General features: G+C 44.3%; 1 protein-coding gene across 1 annotated transcript; it reads right to left on the bottom strand.

Moving 5' to 3' along the window:
• Positions 1 to 328: 328 nt before the first annotated feature.
• On the bottom strand, positions 329 to 1,261 carry LOC136587377 (olfactory receptor 10A7-like). The gene has a single exon (XM_066585948.1). The coding sequence runs from the start codon at positions 1,259 to 1,261 to the stop codon at positions 329 to 331; it is 933 nt and encodes a 310-aa protein (XP_066442045.1).
• Positions 1,262 to 19,234: the final 17,973 nt, after the last annotated feature.

Below are 19,234 nucleotides of genomic sequence, written 5' to 3'. Positions count from 1 at the left end.
CTATGTTTCAGGCATTAGAAGAAAAGGCTTAAGAGGGAATGTGTAGCACAAGGCAGAAAGGAGAACATGGGCACGGTATGGACTGAGGGACGCATCTTCCATCCCTTCACTATGCTACTCAATCTAGCACCCAGGGCTAATGCCCAGCCTGTCCCCCCCACCAACCTAAGTGACACCCTGGATCTTGCAGCTAATCATACAGGACAAGCACTAGACCAAAAAATGATTGTATAATGAAAATATTATAACATGAAACCAAAGAATTTGATTATCCTACCTGTATTTAATTTAATTAGCACGACTTTTTACAGAAATAAACATATTGGAGCTAACTAAAAAGTTTCATGATGAGCCAAAAACTTTTTTTAAGTGTTGTCTTTATGTCTTTGTTTCTCAGGCTATATATTATTGGGTTAAATAGAGGAGTAAATACTGTATGCAGTAAGGAAATAATCTTACTAACAAACAATGAACGTTCTTTAGATGGGATCATGTATTTAGCTATTAGTGTCCCATAAAATGTCCCAACAACAATAAGATGAGAACTGCAGGTAGAAAAGGTTTTCTGTTTGCCAGTTGTAGATGATATCTTCCCTATGGTGTAGAATATATACACATAGGTAACAATGATAAAACCACAAGGAACAAGAAATACTGGCATAGAATTTAGGAATGCTTCCAGTTCTACAAGTGAAGTGTCCGAGCAAGAAAGCTGCTGAAGAGGGAAAAGGTCGCAGTAGAAATTGTCAATGATATTGTCTTTGCAAAAAATTAAATTTGATATATGAAAGACTAAAGAAAGATTAAAAGTAAAACCCAGCAGCCATGGCCATAGTGAAAGAAAAATCTGGCATCTTAAGTCCATGATACTAGAGTAACGTAAAGGGTTGCAGATGGCCAAGAATCGATCATAGGACATCACTGAGAGAAGAAAACATTCTGCAACAATTGTACCGCTGTAGAAGTATAATTGGGTGATGCAGTCAATAAAGGTAATCTTTTTCCCTCTGGATAGAACAGTGCTGAGCATGTTGGGAACAATATTTGTAGACATCATAAGGTCAGAAAAAGAAAGATGACAAAGGAAGTAATACATGGGAGACTGAAGCTGGAGATTGGTGGAAACTAAGAGAATGATAAGAAGGTTTCCCAAAACTGTAGAAAGATAGATGATCAAAAAAACAATGAAGAACACAATACGGAAGCTGTGAAGGTTTCCGAAACCCAATAGAATGAATTCCATCACTCTTGTTTGGTTCATTGTAAACTTACTGAATTATTAGACTTTTTAAATCTAGAACATAAGATTGATATTCAATGTAAATACAGTGAAGACATAGTAGATGAGGTAGACTACAAAAAATTGGGAATTGTGAATTCTGTTAGTAGAAAAGATGCTTTACTGGACTGCAGATGTGCAGGCTATTGGTGATACATATAACCCATTGTTATGTTTAGGAAACCTACTTGAGTTTATGTGTAATTAGTAACCTGGGACTTAACCTGTTGCTGTTATTCAACATAGGGTACGATGGGAGCATTAAAGAATGTACATGGTTAACGATTTAATGACACAGGACTAACAGTTACATGCTGTAGTTTTATGTACTCCAAAAGGGTGCAAATTGAAACTATAGGATGTCTCGCAAAAAAGAAGACCCCACACAACTATGTCAGCAGGAAATAAAAAAATTATGGCTTTCGGAAGATGGGGGCAGAAAATAATTTTATGTTTTTTCAAAGATATTTAATTTTACTAAAATAGTATAGCAAGAAAAAAAACTATATAAGTTTGGTATCTTTGTAATTGAACCAATCCAGTTATCATGTCATTTTTGCCGCAATATGTACATCATAAATGCAAGACCCCCAAAGATGGCAGAATTTAGTTTTATTTTTCTATTTCACTTCATTTAGAGTTTTTAACGTTTCTTTAGTGCATTATGTGGTACATTAAATAATACCATTAAAAAACACAACTTAGCCCGCAAAAAAAGCCCTCAGACAGCTTTGGCGATCGACATATAAAGGTGTTGTGATGTTTTGAAAGTGAGTAGGAGAAACCGAAACCGAAAATAAAAAAATAATACAGAATAATCTTTATTTGTATAGCATCAACTTATTTAGCGCTGCGGAATAAGGTGATGCTATACAAATAAAGATTATTATTATTATTACTGTATATCCACGTAGACTGTGGTCTTTAAGTAATATATTAAGGGATAACATTCCCTCTGTTACTGTTACAACATCATTAAAAACCAAAGTGAATTGTGGAAAAGATGGATGTATAGATCCATGTGGTTTATATCAAATCATGACAAGGCAATTCACAGGGGTGTGTAGAGGAGGAATTTGTCACACTGCCCCGCCCCCCCGTATAATTGAATAATAAAATGTGATGAATAAGTCATTTGTACCATAATATCGTACCGATAAAAACTAAAGCTTTTTCGAGTAGGCATACATGTAAGAATAGTCCTGACACTTTCTATTATATATGTGGCTGCTACACATTTCAACATCAAAGGCACAATATTCATCATTTGTGACACATTCATATATTGCCTATTTTCAAGTTTCCCTTGGCAATCAAGACAAGATTTGGGCTCCGCTTATTGTGTGTCATAATTGTAAGGAACTGACTGGACGAAAGGAAAATGCAAAGACATTTCCCATGGTGTGGCATGAACCCAAGGACCACAGCAGTGACTGTTATTTCTGCCTGACCAATACAAAAGGAATCGGCAAGAAAAAATGTCATATGATCACATATCCTGATGCTCCTTCAGCAATACGACCTATCCCACTCTCTGAGACATTCCCCGTTCCTGTTTTCAACGGTTTTGTCTCTTCTATGGACGAAGAAAGTGAACATGGTGATCAAGAGGATTTTGATAAGATGCATGAGGAAATGGTTGTAGAATCCGAAGGATCTTCTTCTGATGCCAAGCAGTCATTAACTCCTCAGCAGTTTAGCCAACTGGAATTGAATGACTTAGTAAGGGATTTGGGGCTATCAAAGAAAGCAGCTGAGTTATTAGCCTCCAGGCTTCAAAAAGAAAATGTACTTCACTGGTGAGCTAAAGTATCCAATTTCAGGAAGCGTGAACACATTTTTGTGGACTTCTTTTCTGAAAACAAACACTTTGTTTACTGTCATATTATCAGTAGTCTTCTCAGCCAGTTAGGTGTTACCACTTACAGTCCAACAGAATGGCGGCTATTTCTTCATAGCTCTAAGCGGAGTCTGAAATGTGTTCTTATAATTGGATCATTTGTGTGGATCTTAAAATGGTAAATTTCCTCCTTGGACAACAGACAAAAGTTATGGGACTTTGAATGCAGCAATGTAGAAAAAACATTCCACAAAGAGGGCCGAAAAACACATCTTACGGCGTGCAATGCGAGGTTTCCCATTGAAAACAATGGGAAACAATTGCTGATCCTTTGATACGGCTTTCAGCTGCGCAAAGCATTGCAACTGTACTGAAGTGATGGGAGGCGTTTTTGAGTCAACAACGACTCACATTTGCAGGTATATCGCTCTTGGCCGTGTGAAATTAGCCTTAGGCCGCCTGCAGACGGCCGGGTCAGATCCGGCTGCGAGAATTCTTGCAGCGGGACCCCACCCGAGCGTCTGCAGAGAGCAGCGTGACACTCACCTGCTCTTGCGGCCCCGGCTCTTTCATGTGCCGGCTGCCAGGCAGCCGGTGCACGAGCAGAGCGGAGCCGGCGGCCGGTGAGTGACGTTTCTAAGCGGGGCTCGCAGAGAATAAAACAATAGAAATAGAGCATGCCGCGATTTGTTTTCCACGCAAGATTTCGCGCGGGCAAATTGCCGCTGTCTGCATAGGATTGCGATTGTTAATGCAATCCTATGGCAGCTTCCACGGGCGGAAATTCCACGGAATTTCCGCCCTTCTGCAGGCAGCCTTAGAGGGAGAAGATCATTAAATGTTGTCAGCTTGTTGATAGATCATTATATAAACAAATAATCAGTAAGCAATCACAGATCTATACAGAATGAGCAACAATACATCAGTGTCATTACCTTTTGTATTCTTCCTTCATTCCTGTGTGCCGGGCTGCATATTTACGGAGGAACTTTATTCCCATTACACACAAGAAAAACTTACTTCTCAACTTTTATGCTGTATATAATTGTCATGCAACTTGCAATAGGGACAGATGTGTGTGATTCATGACCTCTACTACATAAACGATCACACTTGACGCAATGGCAAGACAAAAGATAGTAATAAAATAAAATTTATTTTACTCCAGTTGAGGCTTAAAGGGGATTCCCAGGCAGAACTTTACAGAATTAACTACTCACAGTGTCTGTTGGGCTGCAAAGAAACAATACACCAGTGTCATTACCTTTTATATTCTTCCTTTATCGCTGTGTGCCGGGCTGATTATCTAGAGAGGGATTTTATTCCCATTACACATAAGAAAAATGTATTCCCATTACGCATAAGAAAAATGTATTCCCATTACACATAAGAAAAATGTATTCCCATTACACATAAAAATTATTTATTTTCAACATTTATACTGTATATAATTAATATGCAACTTTATTAAAGGAATACCCCATTCGAGGATGGTGCAGTGACAAGACAGAACACAACAATAAACTTGAATTAACTTTACTCCAGGTAAGGCTTAAAGGGGTCTTCTTGGCACAAATCCTATTGATGTCTTATCTTCAGGATACATCATCAATAGCTGATCGGCTAAAGTCCCCGCTAAGGAAGTCAGCTGAGCAGCTGAGTGGGTACCCACTGTTAGCACCCCGATACACAGAAGTCAGGGCAAAAGCTGAAATTGCAGGCACAGCACCCATTGATTTCCATGAAATGTCAGTCTGCACTTACAAGAACTAGCCAATACCCAGAGGTCAGAGAGCAGCTGCTTCCACTCCAACTAATGTGTGTAGTGGCGCTGGCAGCATGCGCCCTCTCAGCTAATGGAGCGAATTTCCGAGCGGAGAATCGTGGATGATCAGCTATTGATGACCTATCATTGGCCTTGTAGCAGGGATATAAAGGCCCATTTACACGCACAGATAATTTTTCAAACAATTGAAAGATAAGCGATTGTTTTGCATAAAGTACTAAGGGGCAGTAAAACCCATTAGTACTTTATCAGCTTCATTTGCATGCAAATGAGCCTCCAGAGCTGTTGCAGAACTCAGAAGGTGATCTGAGATCTGCAGTTAGCTCTATTATTCAGCCATGGGCTGCTAAGAGAATACAATGTTATCTCTAGCTCCCGTGGAGATAAAAGCCTGAGGTCTGTTTTCTCTCAAGGCCTGCAGAGAGAATACAATATAATCTCCTGCTCCCATGAAGAACACAGTGTGCAGTCTGCACAATGGATTTTAAGCTCACTTAAAAATCATTTTTCACTGAGGCAGTCACTGTCTATATGACCAATTTACTTGGCCCTTCACAGTTATAGATACCAAAAATCAAGGCCGAAGGCTCTACCTGTTTTTATTTATATTGTCCATCTCTGAAATCTGAACTGGTAGCTAGGTGCCTACTACGGAAATTAAAATATACACAGATCATCTGTGAGTTGATAGGAACATCTGGTGGGGTGTTGGTTCTCCAGGCAGGAGTTCCTTACCTTAGATGGGTGAATTTAGTAACAAGCCAAGGGAATTGAGATGGGCTGCTGATAAAGCTCCCTAAGCAGCTGTGGTTTCTGCTTGAGACTACTATAACACGAGTGTAGTGTGAATTGTCCTTGGGCGGTCCCACAAATAAAAGGTAAGCAAGATAGCTATAAATATCTCTGAGCGAGATTAGTCAGCTGTGGGATTCCCCTTCACTCTTATCCATCAGAGTGGGCTTGCTATCATCCCGTTCAGTTGTTTATTTATGCAAGATTCACTATGCAGTAGCAATACAGAAGTTGTTGATACTATTCATAAGGTTCCTGATGAAATGTCTATATCTGACATAAAAACGCGTCAAACCTTAAACCATTTGACATTATCACAGAAAAGGAATTATAAAAACAAACAAACAATCACTGAAAATGGCCATATACTTACTAATACAGGCCAACGGCCCTCCTGTGTTAGTAAGTATATGGCCGTTTTCAGCAATTGTTGGTTTGTTTTTATATCTCCCTTTCTGTGATACATCTTTATTAGTGTAGGGAGTCACAAAACTCGAGAAGCCTTGACGATTGGCTTGTGAGCTCTAGTATTTTGGCTGAAATCCAACTAATACCTCGCATTTATTATGTATTATTCACATACAGTGCGGCTTTAAACGCCGGGGGAGCCCAGACTGACAGTACCAATGTGGTTCACTGTTTAAGGTACAGGGCAGCCTGCCAAACTATTATGGCATCATTAATAGGTTGCTAGCCTGCATGGTGGACTACATGTATCAGAAGGTCTGGCACTTTGTATCTACTCTGTGCAGGAGTATACACCAAGCAGCCACCCCCTGTATAAAGAAGTTTGTGTAAGTTGATGTCTCATGGTGTCCTCCATAGGTGTAATTTAGCAGTGTGGATGCCTGCATGCTGAGGTTGGAGCACATTTGCCCTCCTGTGTTATTAAGTATATGGCCGTTTTCAGTGATTGTTTGAAGCATTCAACAGTTGAATCACTTCACACCTTTTAACCCCTTAACGACAAGCCCATAGACTTTTTACGTCCTCACTTGCTGGGACTCCCTGAGGACGTAGAAATATGTTTCCTGCAGGGATTAAGGCCCTGCAAGCTGAGGACGTGGCAGCTCCACGCTGCCGGCTCCGGGAGGTAGCCGGCAACCTGGAGCTGCCATTCCGGGCCGCGGGTCCCCTCCCCCGGTCACATGATTGCCGGCATTTACCGAATGCCGGCAATCATATAAAAGTTAATAAAAAGTTTAAAAAAGTGTAAGATTCAGCTGCCCCAGTGGATTGGATCCATCGGGGCAGCTGAAAGTACTCACCCGCCTTCGCCGCAATGACTGGCGGTGTCCCAGCCTCCAGGTCCCGTCGGCGCCTTCTGCGCATGCGCGCCCGACGTCATACGTCATGGCGCGGCCCGGAAATGTAAAAATTCTTCTGCAGAGGGATGTCACCGGGAGCCGCTGTATGCGGTTCCCGATCACATGATCGCTGCTATCTAATGGATAGCAACGATCATGTAAAGTAAAAAAAGTTTTTAAAAAGTTTTAAAAAAAAGAAAAAAAAGTTTAAGTTTCATCTCCCCTCACGGATCATATCCGTGAGGGGAGATGAAATAACGTACCTAAGGCACCGCATTTATCCGTGGACTTCACTATGGCTTCTGCGCACGCGCCCGCAGCCAAGATGGCGGACGCATGTGCAAAAGGCGCAGATTTCCAGGGTAATTTAAAATCTCCCTGCTCCTGGCTACCAAATGTAGCCGAGAGCCTGGAGATTTCACCGGGGTACGCAAAACGCAGTTCCTGGTCATGTGATCGCCGTTTTCCAATTGAAAACGGCGATCACGTAAAAGTAAAAAAAGTGAAAATTTCACCTCCAATCACAGATCACATTCGTGAGGGGAGGTGAAATTACTTACCTAAGGCCTCCGGCGATGTCCCCCGATGGGATCTTTATCCACGGACCTTTCCCCAACTTTGGCGCATGTGCCCATTAGCAAAATGGCGGACACAAGCGCAAAAGCTTTTGAGGGCCCTGGAAATTCAAGGGCTCCTTGCTCCTGGCTACTAAATGTAGCCAAGAGCCTGGAGCAGTGACCGAGGGCCGCAGTGAGCGGTCCCCGGTCACGTGATCGCCGTTTTCCAATAGATAATGGCGATTACGTAAAATTTAAGACACAGTTGAAATTTGATGCGCCTTTTCTTTTGAGCCCCGTTGTGCATACAGACATAATATTAAGGCCACAAGGGGTATGTCTCTGAAAACGGTACAAACGGGGGTATCCATTTTGGGGTGAACTTTTTTATTCTTATGTACGCTATACAAAAAAAAATGTTTTTAAAATGACACAACTGCCAAAAAAATTAAAATCGTACTTTTTTCCATCTGCTTTGCTCAGATTCATTCAAAAACTGTGAGGTTGAAATATACAGTACACCCCTAGGTGTATGCGTTAAGTGGTCTAGTTTTCAAAATGGGATCATTTGTGGGGGTCCTCTGTCGTTTTGGCAGCTCAAGGGCTCTACAAGAGGGCAATGGGGCCTAAAATGCCTTCACGCAAAATGTCTGTTCTAAAAGCCACCGGCTGCTCCTTTCGTTTTGGGCCCCGTTGTGAATACGGACATAATTTTAGGGCCACAATGGGTATGTTTCTGAACACGGGACAAACAGGGGTATCTATTTTGTGGTACAAGTCTTCATTCACCTATGTGCTGTACAAAAAAAAAACGGGTTTAAAAGTGACATGATTGCCAAAAAAATGAAAATCGTAATTTTTTCCTTCTGCTTTGCTTAGATTCATTCAAAAACCATGGGGTCAAAATGTGCAGCACGCCCCTAGATGAATTTGTTAAGGGGTCTAGTTTTCAAAATGGGGTCATTTGTGGGGGTTCTTTATCGTTTTGGTCCATCAAGGGCTCTACAAGTGGGCAATGGGGCTGAAATCGCCTTCAAGCAAAATGACTGTTCTGAAAGTCACCGTCTACTCTTTTCAGTTTGGGCCCCATTGTGCGTACGGACACAAGATTAGGGCTACAATGGGTATGTTTCTGAACACAGGACAAACGGGGGCATCCATTTTGGTTGCAAATACGCATTTTCATGTGCATTATAGAAAACAAATCCCACCCTTTAAATGGCATATTTGCAAAAACATGAAATTTCATTTTTTTCTCCTCTAAATTGCATTAATTCCTGAAAAAAATCTGTGAGGTAAAAATACTCCTGTCCCCACTCAGTGAATACATTAAGGGGTTTAGTTTTTAAAATGGGGTCATTTGTGGGGTCATCTATCATTCTGACACCTATGAGCCTTTGTAATCTTGGCTTGGTGCCGTAAAATAAAGTGTTCCTCAAAATGCTGAAAATCAATGTTAAATTTGCACGTCTCTTAAATGGTTAAAAAAAAACTGAACTTTTTCTAATGTGCATCCAGAATAAAGTAAACAGATGGAAATATATATCTTATCAAGAATTTGTACAGTATGTTTGCACATATTTGAGATATCGCAGTTGAAAATGTGAAAAAATGAAATTTTTTTCAAAATTTTCCCAATTTTGATGCTTTTAATAAATATACACAAATTCTATCGGACTATTTTTACCACCTAAATGAAGTACAACATGTGGCGAAAAAACAATGTTAGAATCACTTGGATAAGCAAAACCTTTACGGAGTTATGCTATGTCAAAGTGACACATGTCAGATTTCCAAAATTTGGTCTGGTCATTAAGGCGCAAACAGGCTTGGTCACTAAGGGGTTAAGCAAGGACCTTTGGTCTTTTGCTGTTGTACTTGCATTTCAAACCAGGAGGAGCATATATATTTTATGAGGCTTGCGTATATGATAACAAATAGACGTGTGTTTATATACACCGTCTCCTTGTGTAAGAGCTCAGCTAATACATTGGTGTAGTCCTTGTAATCTTGCACTGGCTCATAAACAGCAATAATTGTTTCTGTGCAAGCTCTAGAATGATGTGGGTTATTTTTGCCCGCTGAGCTCCGCTCATTCATAATCAGCTGGTGAGAAGCCAGCCAGAGACCATCATCTTTCCCTAGGCTGTAGTTGTTCTATCCTAAACAGCCCAGCACTACCGGAGAGATTGTGTCTTTGTAGTTTTATGTGAGTCTGTCTGTGTCAGCCCTTTATTATTTTAATAGTTGTCCAATAAAGATTTATGATTTTAGATGTCTATAACTGTGAAGGGCACCTAAAAATCATTCAGACGAGCGTAGCATTTACACACAACGATTATCGCTCAAAAGTTATTGTTTTAACAAATTTGGAGTGGTAATCGTTGCATGTAAATGGGCCTTAAGAGGATGGCTATCCAATAATGATCTGATGTGTTGATATTGGCAATGCAACAGTCCTTCTGCAAGCACTGCAACAAAAAGGCATTCATATGCCTCAAAGTGCCTACTGGTGATGGCCCACATTTCTCGTGGCAAGGCCTAAAAGTGTCCTCCGGTTGGTCACCTAACCTTCAGCTGCCTGATTCCTGTGAGGTTACATACATTAGTTGGCAATCTTCTTCCTGCCCCGCAATGTACGTTAAGTCACAGCTCACAGGCCAGCAGGGGAACTACATATCTTCTTCAGACATTGCTCATGCAAGCTGCCTCTGAAATAGATTTGAATTCCTTCCTAGGCAGTGAACGCTACAGCACTGGGACCTGACCTTCACTGACTCTGCTGGAAGGAATGTGAGGAATGCTGGCTTCATAACAAGCCGGCCTGCGTGCGGTAAGCTGACTCGGAGGACTGCAAAAGCTCAGCCAGGAGAACATGGGCTAAGGAGACTGATGGGGGAGGAATAGGTAAGTATAGAATTTTTTTTAATGACAAAATCCTTTTAAGGAAGCAGCCTATTTTAAACCAAAGGACAGAATTTTTTGAGCATTTTCTTCTTCATTTTTAAAAATCCATAAGCTTTTTATTTTTCTATTGACATGGCTGTATGAGGGCTTGTTTTTTGTATGACAAACTGTAGTTTTCATTTCTACCATTTTTGTGTATATAAAATGAATTCTAAAACTGTTTTATTACGTTTTTTGAAGGGCAAATAGTGAAAACACATCAATTGTGCCATTAGTTTTTTTTTACAGTATTAAACATGCAGAATATATGACATAATAAATTTTTTCTGCAGGTTGGTATGATTACAATGATACTGAAATTAATATTTTTTTTAGGTTTTTCCACTTTTGAACAATAAAAACTAATTATTTTACATTGTTGCTATCAGAGTTCCAAACCTTTTTTCTTTTTCCTTTGACGGAGCTCTGTGAAGGTGTGTTTTTTGCATGACGAGCTGTAGTTTTCATTGGTACCGTTGGGGTACATAGGGCTTTTTTGATCACTTTTATTGTGTTTTATTGGGAGCCAAAATGAATAAAATGAGCATTTTTCCTTAGTTTCCGATGGTTTTTTTTAAACATTTTTTGTGCAGGATTAATATTGTGCTCTATTTATTATTTCAGGTTGCTACAAATACGATGATACCAATTATGTGGGATTTTTTTTATATACAAACTGGAAAATGCGCAAAATGTTTTTCTTTCTTATTTTTTTTGTGTTTTTTTTACACACTTTAAAAAAATTGGGGATTTGAACTATAAAACCTGTGAGCCTTTACTTATTAGACTCTCAGTTTTAATATCCCACAATCAGATCTTCTCAAATACTTTGAAATTGTCCATTCACTAAAATCCTTAACTCCTCAGAGTATTAATGTACTTTCAAAACTGGATAACTGGTTGACTTCCCTTTAGGGTTCTAATAAAGGCCTGTCTACTAGAGATGAGCGAACGTACTCGTCCGAGCTTGATACTCGTTCGAGTATTAGCGTGTTTGAGATGCTCTTTACTAGAGGCGAGCACCACGCGATGTTCGAGTTACTTTCACTTTCATCTCTGAGACGTTAGTGCGCTTTTCTGGCCAATAGAAAGACAGGGAAGGCATTACAACTTCCCCCTGCGACGTTCAAGCCCTATACCACCCCCCTGCAGTGAGTGGCTGGCGAGATCAGGTGTCACCCGAGTATATAAATCGGCCCCTCCCGCGGCTCGCCACAGATGCATTCTGACATAGCTCAGGGAAAGTGCTGCTGATGGTGGAGCTGCTATAGGGAGAGTGTTAGGAATTATTTTAGGCTTCAAGAACCCCAACGGTCCTTCTTAGGGCCACATCTGACCGTGTGCAGTACTGTTGAGGCTGCTTTTTGCAGTGTTGCACATTTTTTTTTTTTTTTTGTATATCGGCCGTGCAGAGCATTGCGTCCTCAGTCTGCAGTAATTTTGCATAGTCCAGGGCCAGTAGTGCTGAGGCAGGGACAGTGAAAGAGATATACTGTCTATATAGGCAGTGGGCTTTTCCAAAAAAATTTGGGAAAAAACATTCTATTTGGGCTGCCTGTGACCGTCCTGAGTGTACTGCGTCTCTGCTGGGGGTAGTAGTCCTAATTAATACGCAGCCAGCTAAGTGTTACAGCAGGCTTGCGCAAAATTCTTTCCTGGCTCTGCGTTGCCCGTCACATCACCGCTGTCATCCTGTCCAGAGGGAAACAGTCTGCAGTAATTTTACATAGTCCAGGGCCAGTAGTGCTGAGGCAGGGACAGTGAAAGAGATATACTGTCTATATAGGCAGTGGGCTTTTCCAAAAAAATTTGGGAAAAAACATTCTATTGGGCTGCCTGTGACCGTCCTGAGTGTACTGCGTCTCTGCTGGGGGTAGTAGTCCTAATTAATACGCAGCCAGCTAAGTGTTACAGCAGGCTTGCGCAAAATTCTTTCCTGGCTCTGCGTTGCCCGTCACATCACCACTGTCATCCTGTCCAGAGGGAAACAGTCTGCAGTAATTTTACATAGTATAGGGCCAGTAGTGCTGAGGCAGGGACAGTGAAAGAGATATACTGTCTATATAGGCAGTGGGCTTTTCCAAAAAAATTTGGGAAAAAACATTCTATTGGGCTGCCTGTGACCGTCCTGAGTGTACTGCGTCTCTGCTGGGGGTAGTAGTCCTAATTAATACGCAGCCAGCTAAGTGTTACAGCAGGCTTGCGCAAAATTCTTTCCTGGCTCTGCGTTGCCCGTCACATCACCACTGTCATCCTGTCCAGAGGGAAACAGTCTGCAGTAATTTTACATAGTATAGGGCCAGTAGTGCTGAGCTGAGGCAGGGACAGTGAAAGAGATATACTGTCTATATAGGCAGTGGGCTTTTCTAAAAAAATTTTGTGCGGGATTAATATTGTGCTCTATTTATTATTTCAGGTTGCTACAAATACAATGATACCAATTATGTGGGATTTTTTTTATATACAAACTGGAAAATGCGCAAAATGGTTTTTTTTCTTATTTTTTTGTGTTTTTTTTACACACTTTAAAAAAATTAGGGATTTGAACTATAAAACCTGTGAGCCTTTACTTATTAGACTCTCAGTTTTAATATCCCACAATCAGATCTTCTCAAATACTTTGAAATTGTCCATTCACTAAAATCCTTAACTCCTCAGAGTATTAATGTACTTTCAAAACTGGATAACTGGTTGACTTCCCTTTAGGGTGCTAATAAAGGCCTGTCTACTAGAGATGAGCGAACGTACTCGTCCGAGCTTGATACTCGTTCGAGTATTAGCGTGTTCGAGATGCTCTTTACTAGAGGCGAGCACCACGCGATGTTCGAGTTACTTTCACTTTCATCTCTGAGACGTTAGCGCGCTTTTCTGGCCAATAGAAAGACAGGGAAGGCATTACAACTTCCCCCTGCGACGTTCAAGCCCTATACCACCCCCCTGCAGTGAGTGGCTGGCGAGATCAGGTGTCACCCGAGTATATAAATCGGCCCCTCCCGCGGCTCGCCACAGATGCATTCTGACAGCTCAGGGAAAGTGCTGCTGATGGTGGAGCTGCTATAGGGAGAGTGTTAGGAGTCATTTTAGGCTTCAAGAACCCCAACGGTCCTTCTTAGGGCCACATCTGACCGTGTGCAGTACTGTTGAGGCTGCTTTTTGCAGTGTTGCACTTTTTTTTTTTTGTATATCAGCCGTGCAGAGCATTGCGTCCTCAGTCTGCAGTAATTTTACATAGTCCAGGGACAGTAGTGCTGAGGCAGGGACAGTGAAAGAGATATACTGTCTATATAGGCAGTGGGCTTTTCCAAAAAAAATTTGGGAAAAAACATTCTATTTGGGCTGCCTGTGACCGTCCTCAGTGTACTGCGTCTCTGCTGGGGGTAGTAGTCCTAATTAATACGCAGCCAGCTAAGTGTTACAGCAGGCTTGTGCAAAATTCTTTCCTGGCTCTGCGTTGCCCGTTACATCACCGCTGTCATCCTGTCCAGAGGGAAACAGTCTGCAGTAATTTTACATAGTCCAGGGCCAGTAGTGCTGAGGCAGGGACAGTGAAAGAGATATACTGTCTATATAGGCAGTGGGCTTTTCCAAAAAAATTTGGGAAAAAACATTCTATTTGGGCTGCCTGTGACCGTCCTGAGCGTACTGCGTCTCTGCTGGGGGTAGTAGTCCTAATTAATACACAGCCAGCTAAGTGTTACAGCAGGCTTGCGCAAAATTCTTTCCTGGCTCTGCTGTGCATTCCGTAAGCGAAGTCAGCCTCCAACCACAGGCCAATAAGCAGCACATTTAATTACAGCGTTCTGTTTCTGCACTACTTGTAATACCACCAGCATACGCAGGCATATGATGGCCAAGCACCCCACAAGGTGGGACGAAGGCCGTTCACCGCCTCCGGTTTGCACCACTGCCTCTCCCCCGGTGCCCCAACCTGTCACTGAGATCCAACCCCCCTCTCAGGACACAGGCACTACCGTCTCCTGGCCTGCACCCACACCCTCACCTCCGCTGTCCTCGGCCCCATCCACCAATGTCTCTCAGCGCACCGTCCAGCCGTCGCTAGCGCAAGTGTTTGAGCGCAAGCGCAAGTACGCCGCCACGCACCCGCACGCTCAAGCGTTAAACGTGCACATAGCCAAATTGATCAGCCTGGAGATGCTGCCGTATAGGCTTGTGGAAACGGAGGCTTTCAAAAGCATGATGGCGGCGGCGGCCCCGTGCTACTCGGTTCCCAGTTGCCACTACTTTTCCCGATGTGCCGTCCTAACCCTGCACGACCACGTCTCCCGCAAGGTTGTACGCGCCCTCACCAACGCGGTTACTGCCAAGGTCCACTTAACAACTGTCACGTGGACAAGCACAGGCGGGCAGGGCCACTATATCTCCCTGACGGCACATTGGGTGAATTTAGTGGAGTCTGGGACCGAGTCAGAGCCTGGGACCGCTCACGTCCTACCCACCCCCAGAATTGCGGGCCCCAGCTCGGTGCTGGTATCTGCGGCGGTGTATGCTTCCTCCACTAAACCACCCTCCTCCTCCAACGCAACCTCTGTCTCGCAATCAAGATGTGTCAGCAGCAGCAGCATGTCGCCAGCAGTCAGTGTCGCGCGGCGTGGCAGCACAGCGGTGGGGAAGCGTCAGCAGGCCGTGCTGAAACTACTCCGCTTAGGAGAGAAGAGGCACACGGCCCACGAACTGCTGCAGGGTCTGACAGAGCAGACCGACTGCTGGCTTTCACCGCTGAGCCTCCAACCGGGCATGGTCGTGTGTGACAACGGCCGTAACCTGGTGGCGGCTCTGCAGCTCGGCAGCCTCACGCACGTGCCATGCCTGGCCCATGTCTTTAATTTGGTGGTTCAGCGCTTTCTGAAAAGCTACCCACACTTGTCAGACCTGATCGGAAAGGTGCGCCGGCTCTGCGCACATTTCCGCAAGTCCAACACGGACGCTGCCACCCTGCGCACCCTGCAACATCGGTTTAATCTGCCAGTGCACCGACTGCTGCGCGACGTGCCCACACGGTGGAACTCTACGCTCCACATGTTGGCCAGACTCTATGAGCAGCGTAGAGCTATAGTGGAATGCCAACTCCAACATGGGCGGCGTAGTGGGAGTCAGCCTCCTCAATTCCTTACAGAAGAGTGGGCCTGGTTGGCAGACATCTGACAGGTCCTTGGAAACTTTGAGGAGTCTACCCAGATGGTGAGCGGGGATGCTGCAATCATTAGCGTCACCATTCCTCTGCTATGCCTCTTGAGAAGTTCCCTGCAAAGCATAAAGGCAGACGCTTTGCGCTCGGAAACGGAGGCGGGTGAAGACAGTATGTCGCTGGATAGTCAGAGCACCCTCATGTCTATATCTCAGCGCGTTGAGGAGGAGGAGGAGGAGGGGGAGGAGCATGAGGAGGAGGGGGAAGAGACAGCTTGGCCCACTGCTGAGGGTACCCATGCTGCTTGCCTGTCATCCTTTCAGCGTGTATGGCCTGAGGAGGCGGAGGAGGAGGAGGAGGAGGATCCTAAAAGTGATCTTCCTAGTGAGGACAGCCATGTGTTGCGTACAGGTACCCTGGCACACATGGCTGACTTCATGTTAGGATGCCTTTCTCGTGACCCTCGCGTTACATGGATTCTGGCCACTACGGATTACTGGGTGTACACACTGCTCGACCCACGGTATAAGGAGAACCTTTCCACTCTCATACCCGAAGAGGAAAGGGATTCGAGAGTGATGCTATACCACAGGACCCTGGCGGACAAACTGATGGTAACATTCCCATCCGACAGCGCTAGTGGCAGAAGGCGCAGTTCCGAGGGCCAGGTAGCAGGGGAGGCGCGGAGATCAGGAAGCATGTACAGCGCAGGCAGGGGAACACTCTCCAAGGCCTTTGCCAGCTTTTTGGCTCCCCAGCAAGACTGTGTCACCACTCCCCAGTCAAGGCTAAGTCGGCGGGAGCACTGTTAAAGGATGGTGAGGTAGTACGTAGCCGATCGCACGACCATCCTCGGTGACGCCTCTGCCCCCTACAACTACTGAGTGTCGAAGCTGGACACGTGGCCTGAACTCGCGCTGTATACCCTGGAGGTGCTTGCTTGTCCTGCGGCTAGCGTCTTGTCAGAGAGGGTGTTTAGTGTGGCTGGGGGAATCATCCCGGATAAGCGTACCCGCCTGTCAACCGACAGTGCCGACAGGCTTACACTCATCAAGATGAACAAAGCCTGGATTTCCCCAGACTTCTCTTCTCCACCAGCGGACAGCAGCGATACCTAAACAATACGTAGGCTGCACCCGCGGATGGAAGCATCGTTCTCTATCACCATCAAAAACGGGGACCTTTTAGCTTCATCAATCGGTGTATTCTATTCATCCTCCTCCTCCTGCTCCTCCTCCTGAAACCTCACGTAATCACGCCGAACGGGCAATTTTTCTTAGGCCCACAAGGCTCAGTCATATAATTTTTGTAAACAATTTTTATACGTTTCAATGGTCATTAAAGCGTTGAAACTTGCACCTGAACCAATTTTTATTTTAACTGGGCTGCCTCCAGGCCTAGTTACAAATTAAGCCACATTAACCAAAGCGATTAATGGGTTTCACCTGCCCTCTTGATTGGGCATGGGCAATTTTTCTGAGGTACATTAGTACTGTTGGTACACCAATTTTTTTGGGCCCTCGCCTACAGTGTAATCCAATTAATTTTTTGCCCACCTGCATTAAAGCTGACGTTACATCAGCTGTGCTGGGCACTGCAATGGGATATATTTATGTACCGCCGGTGGCTTCCTGGGACCCACCCATGCTGTCGGTCCACATGGACTTCCCATTAGGGAGATGTACGTGCCTGTGTATACTTATAAAAAATTTGAGCCTGACTGGGGCATGCAGTTTGGGCCGAAGCCCACCTGTATTTAATCAGACGTTAGCTCTGCTGTCCAGGGCACTGCAATGGGATATATTTTTGTACCGCCAGTGGGTTCCAGGGAGCCACCCATGCTGTCGGTCCACACGGACCTCACATTAGGGAGTTGTACCTGCCTGTGTCTATGTATTAAAAACCCCGGTCTGACTGGGGCATGCAGTGTGGGCCGAAGCCCACCTGTATTTTATCTGACGTTACCTCAGCTGTGCAGGGCAATGCAATGGGATATATTTATGTACCGCCGGTGGCTTCCTGGCACCCACCCATGCTGTCGGTCCACACGGAGTTGTAACTGCATGTGTCCACTTCTAAAGAACCCCAGTCTGACTGGGGCATGCAGTGTGGGCCGAAGCCCACCTGCATTAAACATGACATTACCTCAGCTGTGCTGGGCACTGCAATGGGATATATTTATGTACCGCCGGTGGCTTCCTGGCACCCACCCATGCTGACGGTCCACACGGAGTTGTAACTGCATGTGTCCACTTCTAAAGATCCCCAGTCTGACTGGGGCATGCAGTGTGGGCGGAAGCCCACCTGCATTAAACATGACATTACCTCAGCTGTGATGGGCAATGCAATGGGATATATTTATGTACCGCCGGTGGGTTCCAGGGAGCCACCCATGCTGTGGGTGCACATGGAATTCCCATTGCGGAGTGGTACCTGCCTGTGACTATTTATAAAAAACCGCGGTCTGACTGGGGCATGCAGACACCTTGACAGAATGAATAGTGTGTGGCACATAGGTTCCCCATTGCTATGCCCACGTGTGCAGCACCTGATGGATGTGGCACAGGATTGGATTTCTCATTGCTTCTGTACAGCATTGTGGGCTATCGCCCCGCCCCTTTTAAAGAGGGTTGCTGCCTAGCCGTGCCAACCCCTGCAGTGTGTGCAGAGGGCAGCTGAAGGCTGCGCAGGGACACTTTGGTGTGTGCTGTGGACACTGGGTCGTGCGGGGGGGGGGGGGGGGCAGCATGTAACCCAGGAGAAGTGGCAGCGGAGTGTCATGCAGGCAGTGATTGTGCTTTGTTGGAGGTAGTGTGGTGCTTAGCTAAGGTATGCATTGCTAATGAGGGCTTTTCAGAAGTAAAAGTTGTTGGGGGGGGCACTCTTGCCGCTATTGTGGCTTAATAGTGGGACCTGGGAACTTGAGATGCAGCCCAACATGTAGCCCCTCGCCTGCCCTATCCGTTGCTGTGTCGTTCCCATCACTTTCTTGAATTGCCCAGATTTTCACAAATGGAAACCTTAGCGAGCATCGGCGATATACAAAAATGCTCGGGTCGCCCATTGACTTCAATGGGGTTCGTTATTCGAGACGAACCCTCGAGCATCGCAGAATTTTCGTCCCGAGTAACGAGCACCCGAGCATTTTGGTGCTCGCTCATCTCTACTGTCTACCTGTTATGAAATTCTAAATCTCTCCTCAGTTGACCCCAGGCTTAACCTAAAAAGAAAATGGGAAAGTGACCAAAAACTGCATTCTCAGATGAGTAGTGCAACATCTACTCTTCAGGTTCTAAATGGACAAACTATTTTAAAAACTCCTGCAAGGTCTTCTGTAGGTGGTATCTCACTCCTCTTATCCTTAAAAAAAATTGGCCCACTTCTCTAACCACTGTTGGAGGTGTGGTTTAGTGAATAGTACCTTGATACACTTACAGAGAGACTAACCTTATGTTTTGACTTTCTGGAAACATTTATTTACTTATGAATCTAAATATACATATTAATGATTTGTAACACGTTACCTTCAAATTCTTTAATAAAATACTTAATGTTCAAAAGTAAATACATTGATAATGGAG

The sequence above is a fragment of the Eleutherodactylus coqui genome, chromosome 13 (assembly GCF_035609145.1).
Source record: "Eleutherodactylus coqui strain aEleCoq1 chromosome 13, aEleCoq1.hap1, whole genome shotgun sequence".
Classification (NCBI taxonomy): domain Eukaryota; kingdom Metazoa; phylum Chordata; class Amphibia; order Anura; family Eleutherodactylidae; genus Eleutherodactylus; species Eleutherodactylus coqui.
This window is presented reverse-complemented; position numbering and strand designations above follow the sequence as displayed.

What these genes read in the sequence shown, in the direction of transcription:
- LOC136587377 (XM_066585948.1), bottom strand. Translation starts at nt 1,261, where the DNA reads ATGAACCAAACAAGAGTGATGGAATTCATTCTATTGGGTTTCGGAAAC.